Here is an 18,162-nt window from a genome sequence, read left to right as displayed (position 1 = left end):
AATTGTTGGCCTACATCGACATCGGCAGTTTGTTTTCTCATATTAAGAGAAGAGAGAAAAAAAAAAGATGAAAAATTTATTTACGAACTTTTTAAACGTGTTTTTGGCTTTTGCTGTTGATTGTTGATTATAATCAACAACAATCAACGCAACTTTTTCCCTCTCACTCACAATTAACTATTTACAATATCACAACTCACACAAATTGAAGCCCAAGTTTAAAGATGAAATAATGACCTCAATTTTTACCTTTACAATGATTAGCATTTATTTATTTTTCTTCTTCTTCAAAATTAACCTTAAGACTGTAAATTAATTAATTGTTACGTATTTAGATTGAATAATTAACAATAAATCACCTTAAGTTGAAAGGTGAATCGTCACCAATTCATCTTGATTTACCTGATCAGCTGATTCGCAACTACTTAACATCTTTAAATTTATCCTCGAGATTATCAATTGATCAAGATTAATATTCTCGCCTATTTGATTGTTAATTGTTGAGACATTCAATTTGTACTATTTGCTTTTGGACAATTTAATTAGTTTGATTATCCAAAGTTGGTTCATTTTTACCTTTTCTTAATTGTTAACTATCATCATTGAGAAAAAAACAATAATCTTAATGACGGTCAAATGGTTAATCTTGATATTTGATTAATTAGATTGAAACGGTTAATTGATTAGGTTCAGATTAATTTTCACTTTTACCTAAGGGACAATTATTAATATAATTGTTGTTAATTATATTGTTTTCATTTTGATAATTGATTGTTGGTTGATGATGATTAGCTTATTGAGAAAAAAAAAGTTAACCGATAGTTAAGATTGATCAATGAAATTGTTAATTATTTTCCTTATCAACCATTAAGTATCGGTCAACAATTAAGTAGTAGCCAGATTAACAGACAGGTAATCAAGTTAATCATAATCAATGAGCTTAAGTTAATTGTGACGTTTAATCATCTCTGTTCATTGATTAGATACAATGATCCAATTGATTATGAATCGATGATGAGAAAATCAATTTTTCCTTATTATTTATCAATTCTTGTTGATTACTTATTGATTTTATCAGGATTATATTATTTGTTTACAATTAGTTTTAATTGTTACTGCTACTTAAACTTTGATCGTGATGGTTATCCCTGATCCTTGATTGTAACCTTGATTGTTTTTCATTACCAATTAAACTTAATGAAGGTTAATCAAATTTTTCATTTCATTTTCATGCAATTGTTACATTAGCTAAAAAATTGGAGGAAATTATTAACCGTTAATTGTAACTTAGTTTAATTATGATTACGACTTGTTAACTTTGTTTCAAACAATCAAATCAACAAATTGAACTTATTTTTTGTATACATTTTAATATTATTATACATTACACATACAGAAAATATTGATTGTTAATTGTTGATTATGCTGTTCAAATCATCAGCTGATCAAATGATTTTATTGATTGTTGGATAATTTTTGTCTTACTATTTAATTTAGTTTGAAAATATGATTACAATTTGATTGCATGTCAAGCAACAAGTGAAAGTGCAATCATAATAATATTAAAAGTAACAGCAATTTAAAGGTTAAATTGATTGTGATTAACGAAAAATTAACTTAATCAATCGTTAATTATTCAACCATCAGACTGAAGGTCATGACTGAATTTAAATTGTTATTATCATTTGTTGTTTTATCCTTTCACCTTTTCATTAGTCACAGAATTAAAGTTAAATAATTAAATTGTAATTGTCTTTTTTCTTGATTGTGATTAAGTAGATTGTTATAATTTAATGATTTAATGTTGATCTGTTGCTATTTTCAAATGGTTAATATAATAAGTTTCATATTATAATTGTTATCTAATGGTTAATTGCTGGTCCATTGATATTTGATTGTTGAAAGGTTGATTGAGTGAAAAGGAGGCAACAATTAGTCAAGGTTAATTGTTGTTATTAATTTCTTAGTTTAGATTTACACTGAATTGTGATTAATTAATTAGTAATTTTCATTGTTGCAAATGTTAACCATCAATCAGACCTAATTAGTATTTGTGATTAACTAATTTTCAACTTTTCAACGAGCTCATTGAGTCTTGATTAATAAATTAATTATCTACTTGATGGATAATCTAATTGTTTCATAAACCACACACACACACTGATTAACTAAGATTAACTATTAATTATTTTAAGTTCAATATACGTTGACAATTAAAGTGACAAAATTAAAGTGAATTAATTGTAAACCGGTTGATTTAATTTCAGTAATCAAAAGATTAACATTCAATGGGAATTACCCAGTCCATGATTAGGATAACCTTGAGTCCTAGAAATTGGGAAAGCAAATTGTTTTGATTGTTACCTCATATTGTTAATTATCAACAATTAATCAACAAATAAAAAAACAACAAAAATTAGATCCAAACAATCAAATATCAGAAAAAGTCACAATTAAATATCAAAATTAGTGAATAAATAAAAAAACTTTCGATTTACAATCAAATATGAATGAAAAAAATCGAGAATCAAATTAACTCAAATTGATTACAATTAAGACGTATGAATTTACAATTGCTAATTTCTATTCTCATTAATTGTAATATTTAAGACCCAATCGATTTATCATTATAACTGTTAAATTATTTAATTGCAATCAATTTGAATGGATATGTTTTGATTGAAGTGAATGAAATTTTGATTTAATTTGCAAATTTGATTACTTTTCAACCAGAAATCTAATCATGACTAACTAATTATGATCAATATGATTACCATACTAATTAAGTTTTCTGCATATACATTTTGATGATACAACATTGTAACGACAATTAGATTGACAATTAATCGTTGATTTGGTTTGGCAAAAGTAACAGAGACTTTGATTGTTGTCAAATTGTAAAGAAGGAAAATGTTTCAATGAAAATAATAGTAAATCAGATTCGGGAGATTGATGGAAATTGTTAAGGAAGATAATTAAATATTTCTTTGATTTATCAATTAAATCACTTTAACAAGGATAACAAGTTGATGGAATTAAACTCACGTGAATATTTGACGTTCACTTTTTTTTTAATTCGTAAAAAAAATTCAATCAACTTAAAGTTTCAAATGATGATTTAGGTAAGAGAATTTGAATTAATTGTTTCAATTAAAGGAATTATGAAGGAGGAACAATTATGATGATAAAACCATCGAATGGGAGCTAAAGGTGAGAGAGAGAGAGAGAGAGAGATTCAGACTTGAATAATCAGGAGACTGGATTAACTGAACGTGCGAACGTCAGTTCCAGATAAGCTTTTATCCGAATCATGTTAATGTTCAAGTTTAATTGTTGAACATTGACAAGTAACGAGTAAATTAAATTCTGTTCAGTGTTGACTTACCAACGAACATAATTAACAAGAGAAATCAAGTGAAATTAACTGATTAACTTGTTCGTTTTTCGTTCCAATTTTTGTTTTGTTTATTTATTAATTTTTCTTTAACGTTGTTTTGATTAAGTTGATCTGAAATCGATATACAAGACAAAATGGTTGGACCAACGACGACAATTAATGCTAGTAAATCATTTATGGATACAACATTTTACTATTTTCATGATTTTTGGGAGGAAAAGGGTGACCCTCGAGTATCATCTTTACCCCTTATGTATGGTGGTCCATGGAAGGTCATGTTGATCAGTTTCCTTTACTGGTACTTTGTCAGAATCTTGGGTCCAGCTCTGATGAAAGGACGACAACCATTTGACTTGAGGTCAATCATGTTACTACACAACAGTTTCCTCATCGGTGTAAACGGAGTTGGTTTCTTTGTGGGTCTTTGGGTAACCGATATGTTAAAAGAGACCTGGAACTGTGGTCCAGTCGATCCCAATACCTCTAACCTCAAGGATAATCTCACCGTTTACCTTGGTTACATTTACTTTCTCACTAAAATCGTGGACTTTGGTGATACCATTTTCTTTGTATTGAGAAAGCGTTTCCATCAAGCCTCATTTTTACACGTTTTCCACCACGGAGTCATGCCCATTGTCGGTTTTGTGGGACTGAAATTCCACCCTGTAGGCTATTCGGGCTTCCTACCAACCATCAATATCCTTATTCACGCGATCATGTATGCCTATTATGCTTTGGCCTGTGCAGGTCCAGAGATGAAGAAATACCTTTGGTGGAAAAAGCATATCACCCAATTGCAAATGGTCCAGTTTGTGTTGACCTTTTTCCACGCTCTAAATGCCATCGTTAATCCAAATTGTCACTGGCCTTTGGTCTTGGCTTATCTCGAGGGTCTTCACGCTGTTTTATTTTTCTTCCTCTTTGCATCTTTCTATAAAAAAGCTTACATGTCACCATCTTCATCTTCATCTTCATCTTCACCAAAACAATCAGTCGCTGCTCATAATAAATCCGATTAGAAAATTAATCGAAATGTACTAATTAACATTTCAAATTGTTTGTCGTTCGTCTCCATGGCCTGGATTCCTCGTTGCTTCAAAATCATTTCTCATTTATGGTAAAATTCAAGGGATAAAAATCTTCCGTTATCATGTTTCCATTTTCATCTTCATATTCATCGTTTCTTCAAGATATACAAACGGTTTTTAGTTCTGCTGGTTCTTAGATCAGGTCACATTGGACGATTGTAATTGGAAAGGTACACAAGAGATCAAGACCAATATCGAGACTTTGGAACTAATTTCAACCAGATCGAAATGGAAATTCAAACAGAATCAACTTGATAGGATAACAATTAACAGATGAAAAATTTACAAGGAAAACCAGGTTACCAATTTAATTAGAATTAGATATTTAGCGGGAAAAGAGAAACAATCAAAGTTAATCATTTAAAACTCGCCATTTAAATTTCAACTAACAAACTATCATCTTAATTATCCATATAAACAATTAATCGATGTTCACACTAATATGATTAATACGCCAATTTGCTGATTGGAAAACACTAGTCAATACTTGATAATGTGACACTGATGCTCTGATTTAGATTAAAATTGATTTGATTACTTGATTATTTGATTTATGTCATTCAAATGATTGTAATTTATTTAATATATAATTGATTCAATTTCTGTTATTAAAAAGTCCCAATGAATTGTTTTCTGTTCAAATTAACAAAATAAATTGTAATTAAATATCAATTCTTTTGACAATTTACCAGTTCAAGAAAAAACTCCAAGGATATTAATCTCATCTGAACAATTAATTACCATTTATCAATCATATTCATTGATTAAGGAATCATTTCAGGGATTCGATTGATAATATAATTGATATTTTCGATATTAATTAACTCGGAATCTTTTAAGCGATTTCGAAGTGTTTTTGTTTTCTCAATTGACGAAAGTTGTGAATCCGATTCTTGGTTAATCCAAACAATCAACTATTTCCATAAACTGAATACTTGATTATCGTTTAATTGTTTTCTCTCCTTTGATTAAGCTTCCTTTTCTCAAGTGAACGCTTGAACTGATTAAATATCGAACCAAATGAACACATATTATAATCGAAACGCTTCATTTGCGGCGAAAAACACCAATTCAACAATCCTTGAATTCTTTCTTCCTTTAATCAAGTTATCGTTCTTTTTGTTGTTGTTCTTATTCGGATATTATATCATGATTATCGACTTGGAAGTAGATCAAAAGTAAACTTTAATTGTTGTTCTTTAATTGAATTTCACCACAATAATATCATTTTCTTTCACTGAATAAAAGTCCAAATTGTGCTCCTCTTTATCCAAATGGTATTCAATTTCCTACATGATCGAAAAGGAAAAGAAAACAATTATATTTTCATTTTTTCGAATTTTCCAAAATGTTCTTGCTCGAACTTATCGGAGAGGAATATGTAAACAAAAGGTTCGAAATGTTCTAATCGCTTTTGTACTAACTTGATTGTTATCATTTCTACTCTTCAACCATAAGAATATCTCAGTCGAATCATCAATTGAAAGCAATTTATTCACCAATTTCTTTAAGGCCGAAATTGTAGTTGTTCCTGTTGATCAGAGAGTTGGACAATTAGTAAATCTTGACAATTAATGAGTTACTTTAATTTCTTACTTGGAACTTTTTTGGAAATAGTTGAATCATCCAATGAATTTCTTATTGTTAATCCGATTAGTTTACTTTGAGGCTTCATTTTATTTCCTGGAACCAAATCAACCGGAGTTCCGTATTCTGTTGAACAATTAAGATTTCCAATTAAATCAATACAAATCAATCAATTTCCATGAGAATAATTACCTTCGAGAATATGTAAATATCGAGGATTGTCTTCGAGAAATGTTCGATCACCGTTTTCGATTGACCTGAGGTATTTAAGGTAATAGAATCGGAGATAATGTATTTCGCCGTCTTTTCTGAGATTATTCGTAATCTGTTGAGTAGATTTAAGGAAAATGCCGAAGATTAGTTGATGTTTCAAGTGCGAACATTGGAACGGAAATTAAAATGGAACTGACCTTAGCTCGATTGAGAATTTTAAGATTACCGATTATACTGAGAACGAAATTAAAAGCATAATCAAAGTTTATCTCCTCGAATAATGGATTATCTCGGATAATTAATTCCTCCAAAGATGGTAAATTGTTGAGATTAGCAATATCCTTCCATAGTTGAATACGATTACTTTTAAGATCGAGATGGATTAGGTTAGGAAAAAGGTTCTCGTCTCGGTTAATCACAACCGATTCTATGTCACAATTTACCAATTTAAGAGTCGTTAACCTGTTGGAATAGTAGTAAATTTCATTAATTGGTCAGTGAGAGTTTGTAATGGAATCGGTTTACTTTTTCAAGTGACCAAGTTTGTTGATGTATCTCCAATGGGTGATTTTATTATGATCCAAAGTGAGACTGGTCAGATTTTCCAAAGTTGTGGTTGATAGCGTGGCGATTTCATTGATTGAGTTGGAGAAAACATCTAATTGCTCAATGTGAGGCCAAAGTCGTTGACTGCACTCGATAATTTGTTCCCAATTGTAGTTCAATTTCCCAAGAGTGATCGTGTTCAATTTACGAAAAGAACTGATAAAATCTGAATGTTTATCATTGTCCAATGTTTTCAGGGGATTTCCAGTGACGATAATATGTTTAAGTGATTGGAAACAATCAACTATCGTTGCGATTTGACTCCATGATGATAGATGATTAAAGGAAACGTCTAAAACTTGGACATTTTTAAGCTTATCGAATAGGTCAGTGTCGATGTCCACTGTTCCTATTGAGCAAAATTTTAGATCAATTTCAATTCGCTTATCCAAAGCTCTAAGTTCACGATTAAGTTTCTCAGATCTTTCATAAAGTAGATTCCGTTTTCCACCGCCAAGGGTTGGAAATGATATTCCTGGTTCCTCATCAAGAGTATCATCATCGAGATACTTTGAGGTGATCGCTTTTGTTAAACTAACCCGATCAGATGATTGATCCATCAAAAGATTCTGGTGACAATTACAAGAGTTCCAACCAATAACTGAATAAGAACAATTAAAAACAGGGAGAAAACAATTAAAGGTAGAAAAAAAAACTGAATCAATGGCCAGAAAGGTAAGAGAAAATGGAGACAAATTGAATTGTAGTTGATTCTCAATGATAATTGTAATCAAAACAACGACAATAAGACAAACAATCAATAGGGAAAACTTTACCAACCTTGTTGTTAATCATTAGATGTCCAATAGAGTCGCAATTTAAATTGATCAAACTGATCAGAGATTGTTAATTGTTGGAAACAAATTACAAAGTAAAAATTTGAAATTAGACAAAGAAAACCAGACTAACCAGTAACCATGGTTATATTGATGCTCTAATCAGCTGATTGTGTTTATTTTTTTTTCTCTATTTAAAATTAATGTTAAATTAGTTGAATTGGTTGATTGATTGTGTTCTTGTTGTTGATTTAATTTACTAATTTTGGTTTGTTTGCGACCATTTGATTTATTCGGGTTGATGATGAGCTCGAAATTTTGACAACAACAATCAAAAACTTTATCGAAGTTGGAAAATGTAATTGATCGCTTTCGAATGTGTTATATTTGATTTGATTGTTTCGACGATTCATTCAAGTATCAAAGGTACAAAAAAAGGTCTGAGAATTTTGATAATCTCAATTTAGGTGAATCAGGTCAGAATTAAATGAACAATTAAAAAATGAAACTTTTCTCTCTTCTTGTTGTGATTAACTTTTTAGTCCATTTTCAATGTCAATCTAATTTATTAATCAATTGATTATTATTATTTTCCAATTGTGATTGAAAATTTATCCCAAAAACAAACTGATTAACCTGATTCTCACTTTAAACAATTAGTTAATTGTTGATTGGGGAAGAGGTAAACAAAAAACAACATTCAATTTTTAATTGTGATGGACACGAAAAAGCAAATTGTTTAATCCAATTAAACTCGTAAACATTTTCAGATTAATTAAATTAATTTAGTCTTCCTTAAAATGGAAATGATTAAATTGATTCACATCCGAACAATTGTTTTTTCCAATCAACAATTTAGATGCAACAAAAAACACTTGATTCCTTAATTGTAACTCAAATGAGAAAATCAATTTCAATTGTAATTAAGTTGATTGTTAAAATAAACAATAACAAACTAACAGTTAATTTGTATTAATCTAAATTGATAATAATCAACTAATTTCCGGTTGTTTTTAATCAATTAACCAAACTAACAACAAGCTCACATCTAATTAACCAAATACAAAAGGATAATTAATAAATTATAAAAACAAAGAGTCAAATTAATCAAATTAATTACTGCAAAAAAAAGAGCCAGTTGATTAAAACTAAATTAAGAACTGATTGTTTACCAAATGATAATTAAACAATAACACTCTGATTAGACTAATTAACTGAAATATAAATTTGTTCCTAATAATAATTATTAATTGTGTTGATGATAATGATAAAATTAACTAATTGTCTTACAATGATAATGGCTAATTGTTGGTTGATTGGTTACTATACTAATCGATTGATAAAAACAGATCTTTAATTGTCAACTGATTATGAGTTTTTTTCATCTTCTTTCATATTGAATTTGAATTGATTGTTGTTGATTTAATTTTGATGAGAGTGATTAAGACTGATGATTTGTGACTGGTTCTCTTAGGAAATGATTACAGAAAAAAAAGACAATCAATTGTTTTTAATTAAATTAACGTTGATGGTTAACAATCAGAAAGAAAACCCTTTTCTTAATATAAAAGTTTTCATCTCAATTGTTACTTTTTTTTGTCTCTAAATTGTTGTACTTTTTTTCTGTTCATTTAACTTTAATTCAGTTTGATTAGAAATCAACATGATGATGATGATTTAGGTTCCACCTTCAACAATCAATTAAATCCTTGCCTACAAAAATATTGTATTTTTAACCCAATCACTTGAAGATTAAACCAATCACTTGGATTTGATTAGTGATTAGACCAACATCAACAATTAAAGAGTAACAATTTAGTAGTAACATTTGAGTTAATCAATTCAGATTTGTACAGTTAACCGGATTTAAGGATCTTCAGTCAATCATTTGTCTGTGTGTTTAAATTATTATCAATTGATTAACTTGATTATCTTTAATCATGTATCATTCATGTGTTTCTTTGATCCTTTACTCGTTTATTTTGGGTGAATTGATTGAGACAATTAAAGGTTTACCTGATAAATTTAATTCACAATTAAAATCAGCTGATCCTTATCGTCCATTTTCATCAGTTGAAACAGCAACAGGAACTAAATTAAGCCCTAATGGAGCAGCAATTAGACAATGGGAAACCAGAAGTTGGATATCAACAATACCATTACAAAAAGCTACTTCAGTTAATGATAATAATCATCATCATGATTTAGAAACTGGATTAACACCGACAACAACCTCAACCTCAACATCATCTTCATCTGATGATCAATTTGATTACGGTGAGAGTAAATATTTATCTTCATCTTTTCGTGATAATGATCCAAGGGATCCTCGTAATTACCCAATCATTATGACCTCAACTAATATCACTCATCATAATTCACCATCTTCCCCATCATCCTCATCATCTTCTTCTTCCTCTTCAGGATCGACAAATGATTCGTCAAATTGTCGTGGTGATAATTGTCGTAAATCACCATTCCAAGGTACGTATGATACAATTAATTATCAAAAGAAAATGGTCTATCCTGATAAACAATCAACTCGAATTGAAGAGCCAACTTATTCCCGTGGATTTAGAGGTGATGATGATTATGGTGAAGAAGGTGGAAGACAAAGTGAACAACCTCATCATCAGAATAGTTATCATCGTGTTCATCATCATCAACGAACTCACCATAATTCAAATGAACCCGCCGATCGAGAAAATGAGAAAAATTCCCGTTCGAATACCGGAAATCCTTCTAATCCTCATCCTCTCAATTGGCATCATCACGCTCACCCAAAGGGAAGATCAAGCCGTTGGGAATCTGATATGAGCTCTTTTGATAATAATAAAGATAAAGATGATCATGGTAGTGATCATGATGATTCAGATTGGAATAAGAAAAATTGGAGAGAGAGATCAAATTTCGGTAGAGATTCGGGTTTCAACTCGAAATCATTCGAGGTTCAATGGACAATGGAGATGAGAACGACAAAAAAGATCACCACTTCCAGAGAGATCATCATCAAACCCGCCGTCGAAAATACAACAACCATGATGAGGGCAAAGACGATAATCGACCGAATAAAGATCATTATGAATACGATAGAAGAGAATACGAGAAAGAACGAGATAGAGAATGGAAAAGTTATTCTAACGGTAAAAGTTCAGAGAACGATAAAAATCACGATTATAATAATAATCACAACGATTCTGGTTATGGAAATAATAAATCGGGTAAAGATGAACATAACGAGGGAAGAGTCGAAAAATCATCTCGAGAGCATAATGGAAGTCACAATCATCCATATCATCAGCGATCATATGACTCGAATGGTTCTAATGGTGGGGGAAGAGGAAATTCTGGTAAATCGATCGGTACAAAGGATAAATCAAAGCCGAAAGTGAAAACTTATCACCATGATGAAGAGACTCGGATGGATATTCACATGCTCATGGCTACGAGAAAGAGGAAGTTGAAGGAAGCCGATTCTTTGAACCTTCGGGATTAACGGGACAAGACAATAGTAACAATCATCATCATCACCACCCAGCATCAACTTCATCGGGTTCTCATCATCATCATCATCATTATCCAAGTGATTACAATCAAACCTCAACTGATGATTATCGCCATTCAAATGAAGGCCACACCAGGCCGACCAGTGGCCGGTCAATCGGTAAAAATAAACCAGAATGTGATTGTTCAGGTAAAAATGGTAAAAATCATCACTATGATGTACCCGATGTCGCAGATTCCAAGGCCAAAGCTGCTTCGGCTGCCGCTTCGGCCGCGAGGGTTAAACGTCAAGATGAAACCAGTAATAAAAATGTATTTGGAATCAGGTCTAAATTAACACCCAAATATTTATCGACAGTTAATCACGTTAATTACACTTTTAATTCAAATTAAATTGTGTAACGATTAATGTGCTTCTAATTTTTCAATTTAATTGTATAGACAAATTTAACATGAGTAACAATTAAACTTACGATTTTTAATTGTTTTCCTCTGATCAAAGTTTATATTGAATTTGTTGTAAATGTATTAAGGTGACAATTAAAGTTAATTTTTTTTTCTCTCTCCAATAAAATTAATCAACTTTTTTTTGTTTCTTGCTGGTTTGAAAATTGTAACAATTAATAAACATCGAGATGTTAATTGGATTTACAATAAATTAATGGACTTTATTTTTTTCAAGGTAATAATTTATATAGAAAATTATGATAGTTAAATTTAATTGCACATTAGTTAATGTGAATTTGATTGTGTAGTGATTTAAAATATCCTCAAATTAAATCATTGAACAGAAAATAAGTTTATGATGAAGTTTTGTTGAAATTTTTAGATTGGGATAGATTTAAATTCAGATCGTTGATTGTGATTGTGGTTAAAAAGTAGATGGAGTGATAATCAGATCTTTATAATGGTAATTAAGAAAATCTTTGGATTAATTGTTATAGTAAGGTAGCAAAAATTAACGAAAGTTTCACTTTGCACAATTTAAATTAATAAACTTTAAGTTCATTTGATTTTTGACTCAAGTTTTCGGTGGAACTTGTTGATTAAAGTTGATTGTTGACGATAATTTGATCATAAATTTGATAAATTAAAATCTTTGAGATAATTACAATATTTCGCCGGTTATTGTGATGATTAAATGATAATTTAAATTCCACATGATTCCATTTCAATCTCTTTCTGAAACATTCGGATTAGCAGAGATTCAACTGAAACTCTTTCAACAATATGAACTTTAAGCTCAGGTTTATCGGGAAGATAAAAGATTGATGATCGATGACCACTCGCTCCACCATAAGCAGTAAACTCATCGTATTGATTAAAATCACAATCAACAAGGCCATCTAATTGTTCAGATTCTTTGATTGTTTTCAATGATCTTTGACCAGGGACATTTTTATCTGCATCTGATTTACTACCACAGGAACCAGAAGTACCATTGCTATTGACACTCGATAAACCAAGTTGCTTAATCTTAACTAGAACCGAATTAAGATTAACTGATCCTTCCGTTGTATTAGTATATTCCAGGATAAAGGCTTCGATAACAAAAGCTGCGAAAATGTTGAGCACAATAATAACACAGGCGACATGGAATGAGATGAAGAAAAGTCTAGTATATTTGGATGAAACTAGAACTTCAAAATTATTTGCCATTGTGTGCCATTCGTTGACCACCATCAGATCAAATAATAATAGGAATGAACTTGAAATACTGTTAAAATTGATTGTGCACATTGTCACATTTTTAATTGCAAGTGATTCAGGGCAGCAATCAATTGATCCAGCTGAGCATCCATTTGGATCTGGATAAACTAATCCGTGAAATAATTGCATCCCAATTATGGCATAAAAATAGTAAAGTACCAAAAGGAGGATACCATAAGTAGCTATTGATGGAATCAATGAACGAATCGTAACAACGACAACTGAGAATCGTTGAATGTTTCCGATTATTTTACCTATTCGAAGAGCTCGAAGAACAAGAACAATATCGAAATATCTACCGAGAGCAGTTTCGGTTGAATATTTAAATGAGATTAAGATCCAGAAGATAATTGCTAATCCAATGACGATTAAGTCGAAAATGTTCCAAAAACTTTTAACGAATCCATTAAATCCGAAAGCGTAAAGTTTGGAAACAATTTCAAAGGTAAAAGCTGAGAGAAGGTAAAATTCTAGATGAAGCTGTCGATGATTATTGTAGATTGCAATCAGGGCCACGTTTAGTACAATGAGACAATCGAAGGTGTAACGGAAGTAACGAGAATGGACCATTCTAATAAGAGCTTGAGAAGGGGCACTTTTATAAATGAAGGGAATCCAAGGGCAACAATATGATTCTTGAGAACTTTTCGAGTAAATTATACGAATTTTCATAGCCATCAGGTCACCGATATCCATGAAATCTGATCTACGAATCCGTCCATTAGTCTCTAAAATTGACCAAACCAAATCTACGATAACTGAATCGTGCCGAGCTGCATAATCGAAAACTGACCAGGTCTGAAAAACGGCTTCCATAATGATTTCCAATTGATCCCGAGTCATACCAAGCTCATCACCTTTGGTCACCGTATCATAAGCACGACTCAGGTTATCACGTTTAATTTGTAACAATTTGCTAACCTCATTCTGGACAAATTGAAAAAGAATCACAATTAAATTAGTTTCTTTACTATTATGACACAATAAAATAAGGTATAGAACTAATTTTTTCACCTATTATCGATTCTTGTCACAATTCATGATGATGAATCGTTGATTGATTGCATAGAGGATTAAATATAATTCTGTAAATGGTTAATTCAGCCATCAAAAACTATGAAAATCATATAATTACCTTCAAATGTTTCCGATATTTATTGTAAATAACAGCAAGTATTATGTTCATGAACAGGTAGAGATTAATGATCAGAAAGACGATGAAAAAAAGTGCATATAATCTGTTCCTATTGTAACTCGGCATCCTGTTGATCGAGAGAGAGAGAGATGGGAAAAAAGTAAGTAATAAAATAAATCATCTAAACGATAAAGTTAATTGTCATTCCATCGAAGAAAAAAAAATATGAGAAATAATGATAACTGTCAACTATTAAAAAGCTAAATGAAAAATGGAAAAATTTAATATAAAAAGTTTGTAATAAAGTTGTAACAATCAACTGATTGTGATGATTAACTCACATTATTTTCGGGTTGTTTGCTGTGGTAACTAGAATGTAAAGTTGATAGAAACTATCGATAAAATTATCAAAATAATTCAAATTTTCGGAAACTTTTTCATCGTGAAACAATTTAGCCTTATTGAACAATTTGAACGCAATTAATGATGAAACTCCAAGTGACAGGAAGAATAATATTAACACATTGATTATATCAGGTAAAGTATTTCGAATGCTTCTGATTGCCCTTCGAATCTGAAAGAAAGGAGAAAAAATAATTAGAAGCCAATTCTAATTAACTTTCTAAACTTCTATCATTAAGCAACCAGGTTGATTTAGATTGATTTAGTGAAAAAAAATTGACAGAATAGACTGGAAATTAATGAATCACCTGAATGAATTGTTAGTAGAAATTAAATTAAAGTTGATACATTTCACAGAATGAGAGGATTTTTTTAAGATGATTCAAGGTAAAAAAATCATTATAACCTCAAGTTAAGGTTAAAAGGTAATCAAGTTTCATGGTTAAATTAAGTTACAAGATTCATTCAGAGTTGGAACATTATCTTGAGTATAATGAATGAATGAAAAAAAAAGTCTTTTGTTCAACTCTGGTCATCAACATTGTCAACTGGAATTGATTCTGAAAATTGGGATTTAAAGTGAATGATTACAATCATGATCATGGTAATGATTGTGATTGTAATTATAAAGAAATGAATGAGAGGATTAGGGAGTAATAATAACCTCATGGGGAATGGAAACCCATCAACTTGCATGTCTCTCAATTTTGCTTGTAAAATGAACAGGATTCAGTCTCTACTCATCATCATCGTTCTCAAAGTGCTCAGTCAACATGAACGATCATTAAAAGCACTTGGAAAATAAATGGGACTGAAGCTTTTTTTCCGATTCAGCTCATAATAATCTCTCTCTCTCTCTCTCTCTCTCCCTTTGGTTTTTCTTTTATTCTCTCTGAATCTGTTCATCCAAGCAAAGATGAAGAAAAACAACCATCCAGAGCAAAAGAGAGAAGATAAAAAGTAAAAGATGATGATTATGCAGGAAAAATCGGAAACGAATATGAAGAGAAAAATATAAATGAATTGTGATTGATTTAATTGAAAGAAGAGATAAAGTTATAAACACAACTTACTTGACGATTCTCAGCAAAGGTTATTATGAAAAGTGGACGAAGACAAAGTGACCATCTCTTGGCTTTATTACTTGGAAGAGATAAATAGATGATGATGTCAATTAAAGTGATGACCACTGTTCCAATTAGAATGATAGTCTTTGGATCATGCCAAAAGGTGTAACTTTGAGTTACATAACCACGGAGTATAAGACGAACCACAAAATAGGTAAGGCACAAAATTTCAATTGTTATGGTCAAATTGTCGAAATAAGCACGATTTCGGGTTTGACCAACAGGCTCCCAGAAGGCTAAAGATGAAGAATGGTGAGAAAGACAAATAGAAGATAATAAAGTGACCAATGACGGTAAACATAATATAAACGTAGAGATCGTGAATCGGTTTTAAATTCAAAGGGGTAACCTTCAAATGCACTGTTAACAAGAGCACCACTTAATAGAGCGTCGTATGTCCGACTAGCTGATGATTGTTCCGTATCAACGTTACCAGATGAATCTGTCAACTCTTTGTCAATTGTTGAATTGATTGTTTGGTTATTAGAACGATTAACTCCGTTCATTTCAACCTCCATCAAGGTCAATGAGAGATTTTTGGACTTTCTTATATAAACGAACCAAGAAGAAAGAGGAAGAGAGATAGAAAGTTAACAATAGTATGGATCTGATTTAGTCCAGATTAGTTAATTCGATACCGACTACAGTTCTCTCAAATCAATGAGAGAAAAGAAGAACATGGTTGACACTTTGATGTACATGTATTGAGATGGATGAGGCTGTTGATAGAAAAGAGTTAAGGTCAATTAGAAGAAAATTATTTAGATTGTGTTGATGGCGGGGGAGAAATAAAAAAACACAAGAGAATAGAAAATTAGCAAAATGTTGATTGGTTAATGAGATGATAGAAAGTGAGAGAGGGAAAGAAATAGTTGTGTAATTGTTGAATTCAAGTTAATTACTTTAGATAACATTTTAAAAAAAGAGAGAATATTGAATAGAGAAAAAGAAAACACCGAAAATCAGTGAAAATGGAGCCTTAGGAATTGGCTAATTTTTGATTGAAGGAAGAAAAGTAAAGGAGATGGAGAAACTGATGGATAATTAAAGGAGAAAGATGAAGAAAACAATGATGATAGTTGAGATTTAGGAGTAGAAAAGATTGAAATTTACTAATACCTTTCACAATTTTATATTCTTCTTTTCTCTACTTGGCCTTGTCAGCAATTGAGATGATGACGATAATGTTGTTGTTGGTTAACTAATAGAAAAAGAGAAAAAAAATAACACAAACAACAGGAGATGATGAGCAATCCTGAGGTTAATCCTGATGCCAAAAGAAAGAGATACAGACAGTAGATAATCAGAAAATGTCAATTAATCGTTAATCAAATGAAACAAGGAGAATAGAAAAAGAATTAACAGTTAATAGATAATCTAAATTGTAAACAATTAATTAGATTTAGAAAAAAGTAAAGAGATTAACAAACAACTACAGATGCAAGTTTTCAAATCAAAAGAGAATAGAAAATGAAACTGAAACCAAACTCACCAAAAGAGAGAAAAGAAAAAAAGAGAAAAGTAGACAGAGAAATAGACAGAAAAACCTGTTTTCTTTTCTCTTTTTCTATGTAACTTTGATTTCCTTTAAGAGTTTTCTCTTCTTCTTTTAATCAGTTTTTAATTTCTAATTAATTTACTAATCTATTTTTTTTTAATTTCTCAGTTAAAATTATCAATCCATCTAATCGGTTCATCTTTAATCTCTCCATGTTATTGTCTCTTTTTTGATCCAAATCTGTTTCTAAATCTGTGAGAATCTCCAACATACTGAAAGTGTTTAATGTAATTGTGATTAATTAATAGAAGTGATAATTGTTAATCAATCTCTCAGGATGTTGATTAACAATTTTGGTCTTTCTTTTCAACTACCTGTTGATATATTTTGAAGATTAAATAACAACAACAACAACAAAAAACATTACAAAAGGTAATTGATTGAAAAGAGTGACATTTTTAATACATAACAACAACAGAAAAAAATGTCCTCGTTTACTTAACATATAGAAAATGATTCTGATCAAATAGTCAACATTGAATATTATTGTTTGATTGATGCAGGTAAACACAAATTCTGATGTGTTGGTTAACAACAAACGTTAATTACTGTAAATTGTAATTGTGAATCTGATGGAGAGACAATTAAATTAGGGAAAGAAAGACAGTTGATTAGAAAGAGAATTGGGAAAAAAAGACAGACTTTAGACTCTTTCTTTTTTTTTGTCTCTTTAGTTTTTTCTCTTCTCTTTTTTTTTATTCTTCTTCTCCAATCTCTTTCTATCTACACGAGTTTTACTGTTCTTTTCCACCATGTTAACCAGCTCAGGTGAAGTGAAAATGTTCATGTTGATCAACTTTCGGCATATGTTATGCCACCTTCACCGATTATAATTACTGAACGTCATCACCATCTCATTTTATCCTTTTACTGTTAATCAACTAAGTCATTTTTTTACTTTACTTTACATTTGTGATTTTCTTCAAACAATTTCTCATCATCTTGACCAATGGCCTCTTCTAGTCAATCAGATTCTCACCAAGATCAGGTTAGTTTCAAATCTTTTGATAGTTAACAATAATCAGTAAATCATTTTGATTATTCCTTGATTCTGGTTTC

General features: G+C 30.6%; 4 protein-coding genes across 4 annotated transcripts; 2 read left to right on the top strand and 2 right to left on the bottom strand.

Moving 5' to 3' along the window:
- Window positions 1-3,268: 3,268 nt before the first annotated feature.
- LOC128394624 (elongation of very long chain fatty acids protein 7-like) lies at window positions 3,269-5,169 on the top strand. Its single transcript, XM_053354969.1, has one exon. It carries the CDS (start codon window positions 3,532-3,534, stop codon window positions 4,414-4,416), a length of 885 nt encoding a protein of 294 aa, XP_053210944.1. The 5' UTR covers window positions 3,269-3,531; the 3' UTR covers window positions 4,417-5,169.
- Window positions 5,170-5,653: 484 nt separating this feature from the next.
- Window positions 5,654-7,803, bottom strand: LOC128394622 (tubulin-specific chaperone E-like). Its single transcript, XM_053354968.1, has 7 exons — window positions 7,672-7,803; window positions 6,811-7,492; window positions 6,483-6,747; window positions 6,265-6,397; window positions 6,082-6,198; window positions 5,910-6,016; window positions 5,654-5,774 (listed from the first exon to the last, which is right to left on the bottom strand). Exons 2-7 carry the CDS (start codon window positions 7,449-7,451, stop codon window positions 5,685-5,687), a joined length of 1,353 nt encoding a protein of 450 aa, XP_053210943.1. The 5' UTR covers window positions 7,452-7,492; window positions 7,672-7,803; the 3' UTR covers window positions 5,654-5,684.
- Window positions 7,804-9,134: 1,331 nt separating this feature from the next.
- LOC128394667 (uncharacterized) lies at window positions 9,135-11,767 on the top strand. Its single transcript, XM_053355021.1, has 2 exons — window positions 9,135-9,944; window positions 10,092-11,767. The coding sequence occupies exons 1-2, from the start codon at window positions 9,608-9,610 to the stop codon at window positions 11,057-11,059; spliced, it is 1,305 nt and encodes a 434-aa protein (XP_053210996.1). The 5' UTR covers window positions 9,135-9,607; the 3' UTR covers window positions 11,060-11,767.
- A 71-nt stretch (window positions 11,768-11,838) lies between these two features.
- Window positions 11,839-17,010, bottom strand: LOC128394662 (uncharacterized). Its single transcript, XM_053355016.1, is given in 6 exon segments — window positions 11,839-13,808; window positions 14,017-14,143; window positions 14,358-14,590; window positions 15,492-15,787; window positions 15,790-16,264; window positions 16,665-17,010. Coding segments are annotated over 5 exon segments (2,418 nt in total). The 5' UTR covers window positions 16,064-16,264; window positions 16,665-17,010; the 3' UTR covers window positions 11,839-12,320.
- Between the last annotated feature and the right edge of the window lie 1,152 nt (window positions 17,011-18,162).

This window comes from Panonychus citri, unplaced genomic scaffold, assembly GCF_014898815.1.
Source record: "Panonychus citri isolate SS breed McGregor unplaced genomic scaffold, ASM1489881v1 Contig00140, whole genome shotgun sequence".
In the NCBI taxonomy this organism is placed as follows: domain Eukaryota; kingdom Metazoa; phylum Arthropoda; class Arachnida; order Trombidiformes; family Tetranychidae; genus Panonychus; species Panonychus citri.
This window is presented reverse-complemented; position numbering and strand designations above follow the sequence as displayed.

Bases quoted from the DNA above. Each gene is read 5' to 3' on its own strand.
- LOC128394624 (XM_053354969.1), top strand. From the start codon at position 3,532: ATGGTTGGACCAACGACGACAATTAATGCTAGTAAATCATTTATGGAT.
- LOC128394622 (XM_053354968.1), bottom strand. From the start codon at position 7,451: ATGGATCAATCATCTGATCGGGTTAGTTTAACAAAAGCGATCACCTCA. The intron at 6,199-6,264 runs GTAATTATTCTC...ATTGTTCAACAG, and splicing joins ATATTTACATATTCTCGAAG to AATACGGAACTCCGGTTGAT. The intron at 6,017-6,081 runs GTAAGAAATTAA...TCTGATCAACAG, and splicing joins TATTTCCAAAAAAGTTCCAA to GAACAACTACAATTTCGGCC.
- LOC128394667 (XM_053355021.1), top strand. From the start codon at position 9,608: ATGTATCATTCATGTGTTTCTTTGATCCTTTACTCGTTTATTTTGGGT. The intron at 9,945-10,091 runs GTGAGAGTAAAT...CTTCCTCTTCAG, and splicing joins TGATGATCAATTTGATTACG to GATCGACAAATGATTCGTCA.